The sequence below is a fragment of the Choloepus didactylus genome, chromosome 8 (assembly GCF_015220235.1).
Source record: "Choloepus didactylus isolate mChoDid1 chromosome 8, mChoDid1.pri, whole genome shotgun sequence".
In the NCBI taxonomy this organism is placed as follows: Eukaryota; Metazoa; Chordata; class Mammalia; order Pilosa; family Megalonychidae; genus Choloepus; species Choloepus didactylus.
The window spans coordinates 81,435,321-81,445,072 of record NC_051314.1 but is presented as its reverse complement, the minus strand read 5'-3'; the positions used below and the strand labels follow the sequence as shown (position 1 = coordinate 81,445,072).

The 9,752-nt window shown below is 48.8% G+C and overlaps 1 protein-coding gene across 6 annotated transcripts; it reads right to left on the bottom strand.

Annotated features, from left to right (window-relative positions):
• Positions 1 to 2,678: 2,678 nt before the first annotated feature.
• On the bottom strand, positions 2,679 to 8,241 carry SMUG1 (single-strand-selective monofunctional uracil-DNA glycosylase 1). Of its 6 annotated transcripts, none has more exons than XM_037847808.1 (4): positions 8,211 to 8,235; positions 6,381 to 6,722; positions 5,232 to 5,533; positions 2,679 to 4,170 (listed from the first exon to the last, which is right to left on the bottom strand). In XM_037847808.1, exons 3-4 carry the CDS (start codon positions 5,520 to 5,522, stop codon positions 3,643 to 3,645), a joined length of 819 nt encoding a protein of 272 aa, XP_037703736.1. In that variant the 5' UTR covers positions 5,523 to 5,533; positions 6,381 to 6,722; positions 8,211 to 8,235; the 3' UTR covers positions 2,679 to 3,642. The 6 variants fall into 6 exon arrangements, with proteins under 6 accessions (XP_037703736.1, XP_037703737.1, XP_037703738.1 ...); XM_037847809.1 differs by lacking the exon at positions 8,211 to 8,235 and adding an exon at positions 7,908 to 8,136; XM_037847810.1 differs by lacking the exon at positions 8,211 to 8,235 and adding an exon at positions 7,737 to 7,891.
• Positions 8,242 to 9,752: the final 1,511 nt, after the last annotated feature.

The following is a 9,752-nucleotide window of genomic DNA, read 5'->3' as shown; positions in this document are numbered from 1 at the left end:
ATATCCCACTTCCCATATCCCATAGGACAGCACCCAACCTCTGCCTAATTACTCTTCTTGTTCCCTATTCCCTTGCAGTTGGGGCTGAGAAATTCATGGATATATCTGACGAAGTGGTCCCCCCACCCCACCCCGCTTTTTTTAAATTCAGTGTTCACTCCATGGAGGTAAGATTTAGCAGGTGGTAAGAGAAATCTCCAGCCACTGCCTGCTCTCACAGGCACACACACCTCCTATCCATACACTGAGGGCCAATCACTTCCTCATTCAGTGTTCCCAGAGCACTGTGTTTATAACTCGTTCACAATACATTTACAGTTTGATTTATATTCTCTATATAGTATAAACCAATATAGTGTATCACCCTGCACTAGACAATGAGCAACATGAGGGCAAAGAATCATCTAATTCAGTCTGTCACTCTCTACCTTGCCTAGCACTGGGAGGGGCACACAGCAGACATCAATGAATGTTGGAGAGAGGAAAGTGAGGAAGCACAGAGTAGCAAAATCCAAGGCCCAATTTTCCTTGAAGTCATCCTGTTTCAGGAAGGGAAACACTCCCCATCCCAAGCACAGACCTTCCAACAAGTTGAATATGTATTTATGTGTGTGCTGTCTGCATCTGAGCCTGCGTGTGTTCACTACTCTTCTGAACCAGAACTGGAATCACCACCAATGGGCAAAAACAACCACCTCTGGGAAACTCACGTTACTGGAAGGGCACCTTGGGGTCGATCTCCAAAACCAGTAGATTTGTGCATCACTTACATATATGTACTCAACATTGATTTTGTGCCAGGCATGGGATTACATACCGAGGGAAGGAAGCTAAGAGCCCCTCTTCTTGCCTGCAAGGTGCTCATAGTGCAATTCTGCCTTAACTTCAGCTGCATCTAAGTAGCACAGAAAGACCTAGACTGTACTTCAAGCCTCCTAAATCAGAATTCCCTGGAGTGGAGCTAGGATAATTTTTTTTTTTTTTTAACCTCTACAGGTTAACTCTTTCATAGACAGGGTTGTAAGCCACTGTCTAAGAGAATTTTCTATATCTGCTATCCAATCAGTAGCCACTAGCCACATGTGACTATTGAGCACCTGAAACATGGCTGGTGACAGAGGAAATGAATTTTTAATTTTAATTAATTTTAACAACCATGCATGGCTACTGACTACCATACTGGAGTGCAAAACCTTAGATGATCCCAAATCATTTCAACTGAGCTTTAGCATCTACTATACTTCTCACAATGTCATTTTGTAGCAGCTGAAGTCTCCATTCCCTTTGGCTCAGGAGAAGAGACCCAGCTTTCCCAAAGGGTGCTCATTTGCCCCTAGGGAAACCACTCTGAATAGGGAAACCACACTGAATGAGTTGGGAGTGAGATAGCCAATCTGTTGGGATTATGGTTTATCAGGTAGATAACCTTCACCACTCCCAAATGGAGAAAAGGCACTTCTGCATACTCCATGTTGTCTGAGGTGGACACTGGTGGGGCACAGAAAAAGCAGTGACATAACTTTGGGTGCCTTTAAGAAAGGCAATCCCAGGACCCTTACTCAGTCAGCCTCTCTTAGACAAGAGGCACCCAAGGAATTGAGGGCAAAAGCCACCTTAGACACTAGACCCAACGGTGCCTAGGCAACACCCAGGCCTTTAAGTCATCACTGTCCAAGTGCCTCTGCACCACCCAACCACCAACCACCCCCCACCACCTCATCATTTTCACCCCAACTCGATGCTTTCACCCAGGCCCTAGACTTCCTTCCTATACACTAATCCCCTCTTTTCTCACCCTGATTCCATTGCACCTATACTATCTCCTATATGGCTGGCCCCTCCTCCCCATCTGTGGTTTCCACCTATGGCTGGATGTTTTATGTGTCTTCTGTGCGTCTCATTTCCCCCATTAGACTGTAAATTCTCAAAATTTTCTCCTGAGCCAAAGGTAATGGAGACTTCAGCTGCTACAAAATGATATTGTGAAAAGTACCGTAGATACTAAAGTGCAGTTGAAATGTAAATTGCATTCAAGACCCTTCACAAGCTGGCCCCAACTTCTCTAGCTTTCTCTCCCAACTGGGACAAGTCAACACTAATCTTCTTGCTACCCCTTGAACTATCAATGGTCTTCTCTAAGCTCTCCAAAACTTTCTTGGTCTCTAAGGCCACCTGAAATTCTACTTCCCCCAGAGAGCCTTCCCTGACTACCACAGCTAGATATATCAGGGAATGACGATTTCTATCACTTTGTGGTTACCCCACAATATCTAAAAGGAGTGTAAAGCATAGGGAAGAGGAAGACATGGAGGAGGATTTTGAATGTTGGAGAAGATCCATTCTAAGAGAGAAAGACTCTAACTGTGTGTTCCCCATTGGGGTGCTCAAGACCTGCTCTACTGCCAACTTGATTCACTTTCCCAGCCCTCACCAAAGGGCAACCCAACTAGCCATCAATCAGAGTTGAGTTAGCTAAAAATACCAGGCTCCCATCCACCTGCTCCCAAACTACTGGACAGGCTGCAAACAGAGACTCTGAAGCTTTGGTAAGGTAATTAGAGGTCTGCTTATACTCAACCCCCAGGTACCCAAGAGAATCCTTTCCAAATAGCAAGGAAATCTAAACAACTACCTCCTACCCCTGACATACAGGAGTACCAAGACAAAGTACCAAGACAAAAGGGTTTAGGAGTTTTTAATGCTTAGACAAAACAAATTACAGGCTGAGTTTTTCATGAAGTCATTGGTCCATCTCTGGCAAGACAGAAATCTACCCCCAACCCAGGCCACAGGTAAAGGAGGTCCTCCACAGCAAGGCTGTCAGGAACAGAGGGGCTTTCTTTATACTGCAGCGCAGGGACCCCCAACCCAGAAGCAAGAAAGGAAGAAGAGAATGTAATGAGCACCAGGCACTATGCAAGGCACTTCCAAATGTTATCTCAATTAATTCCCACACCAACCCCATGAAGTAGGTGTCCTCATCCTATAGATGAGGAACCGGAGGCTCAGAGAAGCTAATTAACTTGTCCAGTTTCATAAAGTCCACAAGTCTCAGAGTTGAGATGAAAATCCAGGTCTTCTGTCTCTAAGGCCCATTCCTCTTCAACTTTGCCACTCTGAATTCTCCCTCTGATACAGCCACAGTATCCTGTAAGTTCACTCTTAATTCATACCCAATACTTTAATCTGATCCCTGTGAGTAATGGGGTCAGCTGAAGGAAGCTATTCTAAGAGGAAGGGTGGGGATCTGGCAAGATCTTTCTTCTAAAACAGCAAGTACAACCTTAGATATCACAGTCTAGGTTGCTCTCAGCAGATTAGAGGCTCCCAAGGAAAGAGTGAGGTAGAACAGTTTGCAGGGAGCAAAGCCCACCTGCTGATTCTCTGTGCAGGGAGGGACCAGAAGACAAAAGAGGCAATGATCAAAAGAAGGTAAAGAAAGGAGGAGTCAGGAGGGGGAATAGTAGTGTTTTTCAAAATTGCCACAGCAGGTCAGAAAATTTGACAGATGTGAACTGTTTCCCAGCAACCAGGCAGCCCAGGAGGAACTCGTTGCTCCAGTTCAGAATGTGAGTAGCCATCTGCTTGCCTGAGAATGACCTGGGACCTTGAATATGTCTGCTGCCCAGGACCCAGGAGCATTCATTCTGTCAGCAGCGGCAACAGCCCCAACTCATTCAGCCTCTCCTTAGCAACTGCCTCCCAGCCCTTGTTGGCCTGTGGGCTCCGGGGTGAGGGGTGCAGGAGCCCTTCCACCTGAACCTCTGGCATCAGGCTTGCCAGAGCCCGCCGTGCCCGCTGCTCTGCCACTCGCCCCACTCCCACCACCAGTCGTACCCCCAGCAGCTGCACCTGCCGGCAGAGGGCAGCATCACAAATCCCAAGAAGCTGTTCTCGCTGCTTGGCCGGCAGTTCAGCAGGGGTGAGGTTGCGCCCGCTTGGAGTCAGGAAGAGCAGAGGACACAGGTTGTGGACAAAGCAGTGACGGAAGAAGACCTCGGGCTGCCCACAGAGGTTCCGGAAAAAGCCCCAGAATCGGGCACCGCTCACCTCTGACTGGGGGCACTCCAGTCCCAGCACCGGCCGCTTAGGGTGCTCCTGGGGAGGGGCCAGCACGGGACCCCCGATGCCCAACCAGTCCCGGACCACACTCACCTCTCCAAAGGGCACCTGTGGGGAAGGACAGAGACATGAGGGATCCAAACTGGAGACCTGACACCTGGAGTCTGGACCAACCGGCCCCTTTCCACCCACCAGAAGGCTCCAGCCTGGACTCCTCCACCCTCACACCCTCACCCGAAGGCCTGTGACAAGGATCGCTAGTCCTGTGGTTTGACTCTGCCCATCCTTCTCCAATTTTTCATTGTGGATCGTGGTCCAGGAGAATCTCTTTGTTTGCCTCTGCCCTCAGGAGCCTTTGAGACCAAGTGCAGAAAGTACTTTGGGATAAGCTCGCTAGCCCTACCTAGGGCTTGGTGGGCAGTATTTTGGACAAACAGGTGGCCCAAGACAGAAAGGAAGCTAGGGTTAAAGGAGGCACAAGGACAGGGCTGACCACTGCTCTCTGGGTGCCCCCCAGCCCCAAGCCTCAGGCTGTCATTTCCATCGATCATCATTGATCACCTTTCCTCACAAGATTGGGGTCAATAAAAGCGATTAAGCCTCCTGCCCTGAAGCCTCTTTCCCTCCCCCCACCTGCCAAGCACCCCCACTGAGGGGCAGTCACTCATCCTGAGGTCTGAGAAGAAAGCAGGCAAGCCCTGGAGCCTGACTCTGTTCTGAACCTCTCCTCAGCTAGGAAACAGAATCCAGGGTGCCTGAATGCCCTGCATCTCTTCCCTACCCACCCTCGTCAATCAGTCTCCCCTAAGGATCCAGCAGTCCTGGTCCCTCTCCTGACCCCAACCACACTCTAGGGAGAGGGGAGATCCGGCAAGGTAAGGTAAGGATGGGGCTGGAGGAAGAAAGGGCTCTCAGAGGCAATTAGTGGACAGCTCACAGGGGAAACGGAACTACCATTAATGTGCTTGGTTAACTACCGGCAGAAAGGCCGGGAGAGTGTCTGAGACCACAGGAGCCAGGGTATGTACTGGGAGGGGGTGGGAGGAGAGCCCATACATATCCACACGTCCACAGCTATGCACGTGCTTCTCCTCCTCGGCACACCCAGACAAGTATCCCCACCTTGAGAGCCTCCCACTCCGCCCAGCAGGAGAAACCAGGCCCTTTACCCCAGTCTGGGCCATGCCAAAGGGTCCTGGGTTCATGCCCAGGAAGAGCACTTCCTTGGGGCCCTGGCAGTAGCGTATCACATAGCTGCGATGTGGCTCCCACGCATACTCCACAGGATTGTAGATGATGCCCACAGGCTCTGGGAACTGCAGTTGGTTCAGCTCGGCGTTGAGCCGAAGTTCCTCCTCCAGGAAGCCCTCAGCCAGGCTTCGAGGGCAGGGCTGGGGCTCCATCAGGGCACCTGCTGGCTCAGGCAGGGACCCCAGTGAGAAAGCCTGGGGCATGGCCATGCTGTAGTCACCTGGGAAAAAGATGGCCAAAGGCCCAATCAGCCTTCAGGCCCAGAGTAGGAGGGACCCATGCTGCCCAGGGCCCCTCCTACCATTTCCCGGGTTCAGAGTGGACCCTAAGAGACCCTGTCAGTCGCCCCCAAGTCCCCCAGCCTGTGGGCAGGACTGAGCTCACCTCATTTCTTCCATAATGAGGGGCCATTCCCTTTCCCACTTTCAAGCTCCACCAGGATGGGCTGTGACCTGGAAGCTGCTGTGCTGAAGAATGAGATACAGTGCACAGCCCAGAGACCTGGGAGGGCTGATCACAAGAGCTTCCAGTTGGTGAGCAATTGCTCTGGGCCAGATACATCTCACTGACCCTCACAACAACCTCAGAAGTGAGTATTATTACTCCAATGTTAAAGGCGAGAAAGATCAAGCAACTTGCCCAGGGTCACACTGCTAGCAGGTAATGAAGTTGGAATTTGAATCTAACCTTTCTGACTCAAGGCTGTGCTGTTAACCACCCACACCAGCTTGCCTTCATTGGTTAGATCAGTCCCCCCACTAATTCTACAACCCATGGTCCTTTCAATCCCAATCCAGCATCTTTCCCACATTCCAGAATCCTCAGTGGTGAGAAGAAAGATTACTAGACTCACAAAAGACTCTTACGAGCTTGGTGACCATGGCCAGGGAACTTTACTTCTCTGAGCCTCAGGTTTCCTCATCTGAATACTAAGAATAATCATATCCATCTCATAATGTTGATATAAAGATGTAATGACCATGTATGGGGAGGGGGGAAGGGAGAAGGGCACGTGTGAGCCAGCTTTGTAACCCATAAAGTCCATTCCTTCCAATCCTCCTTCTCACCATTCTCAGACACTGCAGCATCTGCCAATCCATACAAGTAGGTCTGGTGTGGGACTTGAGGGTCTGTATTTTAAACAAGCTTCCCGGGGTGATTCTGATGGTGAGTGAAGGCTGAGAACCACTGCATGTCACCATGGTTAGTGGCTTCTTCATGAATTCATATGTTCCTCCCCAAAGAGACTTGGGGAGATCAGGGGCCAGGCCCTATTGCAGGGACTATGGTTCCTCCTCTCAATCCCCTGCCCATATCAAGAGTAACCGAATCCTTTAAATGGGGACTGAAGGTTTTCATAACAGCTGGATCCATCTGACTTGATTGCCGACCTGTCCTCTGGCCCTAGCCTAGGAAAAGTGGGAGAGAAAAGAAATGGAAGCCTAAATTTAGGAAATCCTTCCCTAGCCTGATCTCAGAGGGTCTTTAACTGATTTGTCCAGGTGGCTATCCTAAGGCCAACTGGGCTCAAAGGAAAGCTGAGAAGGGGAATGTGAACCTGCTTTTGAATCTCTCTATATAGCACCAACATTAGTGGACTAGCTACTACAGCTCTAGGATCTCTATCGAGTTGGGCCTACCCTTACCCTTTAAAGACCTATGCTAGAAACAACAAGGCTGGGAGTACATAAGAGTGATGGGGCCTTATTTTCAGTGTTCCAGGGTTCCGAGGCCTGATTTGATAGCAAGAGCCACAGAGTGGAAGTCAATCGATTTAAATTCTAGGCCTGATATCATCTCCTAACTAGGAAGGTTCCCTTGAGCAAATCACTTAATTCTTCTATGAAATGAAAACCACAAATTTCACCCAAACTACCACCATGTATTTTCTCGTTTACTTTTCCAGTATGTGTAAGTCTTATGTGCTAGGCACTGTAGCAGTCTCTTGGTGGGGAAGAAATCCAAATGAATAAAGCATAGGACAGGCCTTCAGTAAGTTCATAAACTACCGTGAGAAGTGATAAACAACTAACTGTAATGTAGTGTGATCTGAACCTTAATTTGGGAAAAACACACTTTGGAAGCCCAAAGGAGGGCAGCTGAAAAAGAAGTACAAGGAGTCTAATTTTTTTCTCTCGAGTCCTAAAAGGGGAAGGATGGTTAGATGGGACAATAGTGAAAATGTCATATCAGCACTAGAAAATAAACACGTTTTTCTCTTGCTGAATGAGACTGAAGTTGGCTGAAGACCGTCACTGGAACAGATAGGCTGAGGGAACTGAGTGAGGTCTTCATGGCAGGAAAAAGGCAAAATGACCACGTCTGTGCAAATGGTAGAGACCCATACACAGAACACGCAGCTCCCAGTGCAGGAGAGCCAAGATGAGGAGTTTCAGAGATATTTTCAAGTCAAGCACAATCACCGGTGTAGACTCTGTGGTAAGTCTGGCAACTTAGGTCCTCTGACACCAAATCTAGGAAGTGAAGAAGGAATCAAAAGCACTCTATGAACTCCCATGTCCTGTAGGGGCACTCCAGGGACCCACAGCAAATCAGCAAATTCTTAAACCAACACCACTGATACTGATACTGACATCGACACTAGAGCACGGAGTGAAAACGACCATTTTATTCCCCTCCTGGCTCCGAGAGGGCCGACGACTAAAGTACGATACGAAACTCCGCGTCCGCCCTCCGGCTCCGCCCAACGGGAAAACCTCTTCCCTGAAGCCCTCCTGGACAGTTCCGTGGGCTTGGCTCTCCGTGTGCCGGAGAAACCCCCCGAAGGAGCGAGTGACCCCCCAAGCACATACTTTACGACTTCCCGCCGCCGCGAGAGCCCCGACAGCCCCATCCAACCCCTTACGCCCCAAGTTCCCAGCCTCCTATCTCCTCACCTGGTCCGGTTCCCCATCCGGTTTCCGTTTCTTTACCCCACCCCTCGGGCGCGGAGGACAATGGGAGCCGTAGTCCACATTGTTTAGAAAAGGAGATTGGCGTAGCCACTGTCCCTTCCGCCGGAAATATCCAAATCCCCGGAAGGTGCCTAAGTTAGCACTAAGTGTTGCTGGGGGTTGTAGTTTATTCTATCGGGCTTCGATAAAGAAGTCTTCTTGACCAAAAGGGGGATGTGAAAGGAAATGAAATAAGCTTCAGTGGCAGAGATATTCCAAAAGGAGCCGAGAGGTCACTCTGGTGGGCACTCTTATGCACACTTTAGACAACCCTTTTTAGGTTCTAAAGAATTGGGGTAGCTGGTGGTGGATACCTGAAACTATCAAACTACAACCCAGAACCCATGAATCTCGAAGACAATTGTATAAAAATGTAGCTTATGAGGGGTAACAATGGGATTGGGAAAGCCCTAAGGACCACACTCCACTTCGTCTAGTTTATGGATGGATGAGTAGAAAAAATAGGGGAACGAAACAAACAGACAAAGGTACCCAGTGTTCTTTTTTACTTCAATTGCTCTTTTTCACTATAATTATTATTCTTGTTATTTTTGTGTGTGTGCTAATGAAGGTGTCAGGGATTGATTTAGGTGATGAATGTACAACTATGTAACGGTACTGTGAACAATCGAATGTACGATTTGTTTTGTATGACTGCGTGGTATGTGAATATATCTCAATAAAATGAAGATTAAAAAAAAAAAAAAGAAATGAGTGGCCAGGCTCTGTAAGTCCCTCAGAGATCCTGGGTTCTAGGCCATCGTGCTTCATCCAGGCCACTTTTCCCAAAAGGATTTCGAATCAGGGAGCTTCAGTCATTCCCACTCTCTCACCCATCTGAGAGGTATTAATGATTGCTAAAGACCACTTCTAGCCTTCCTGCTGCCCCAAGTATAAAAGATCTCTCTTCTTTGCAGCCCTACAAGGACTGTTAGTGTATCTAGGACATCCATAGAGGCACTTCTGGCATCTCCCAATAACTCTTTAGCAAAAGCTTTTGAGACTCCTCCACCCATTACTGTCCAAGCCCCTATCTCCATGGCTATACCATTTGGCTTCTCTCACTCCTCTGCCTCTGTCTCTTTCTGCCCAGTCCTATAACCTCCCATTCTTCCAAATGCTCTTGCCTCGGCCCACCTGTGCCCTGAATACTCTGCCCCAAAGCCTTCCCTGACAAATTCTAACCCCTTGGCTGCACTTTAAAAAAGTCCATTTCCCCCATCTCCCCATCCCAATACTAATATCCAAAGCTGTCCTATCCCTAGTTTGTTTCTTGCCCTGTTTCTGGGTCTGTCTGTGTCCTGACTAAGACTGGAATCCCTAGTCTATCTTCTAGTGTAGGGCCAGTGTATTGTTCAGGGTTCTACAGAGAAACAGAACCAACCAGAGAGAGAGAGAGGCAGAGATTATAATGAATTGATGAATTGGCTCACACAACTGTGGAGGCTGGCAAGTCCAAATTCTGTAGAACAGTCCAGAGGCAGA

Excerpts from the sequence above, each read along its gene's own strand:
- SMUG1 (XM_037847806.1), bottom strand. The coding sequence starts at position 6,194 with ATGGTCACCAAGCTCGTAAGAGTCTTTT. Across the intron at positions 5,534-6,166 it reads CAAGCTCGTAAGAGTCTTTT|GTGACTACAGCATGGCCATG; the intron begins GTGAGTCTAGTA and ends TCTTTTTCCCAG. Across the intron at positions 4,171-5,231 it reads TTGGCATGGCCCAGACTGGG|GTGCCCTTTGGAGAGGTGAG; the intron begins GTAAAGGGCCTG and ends CCTTCCCCACAG.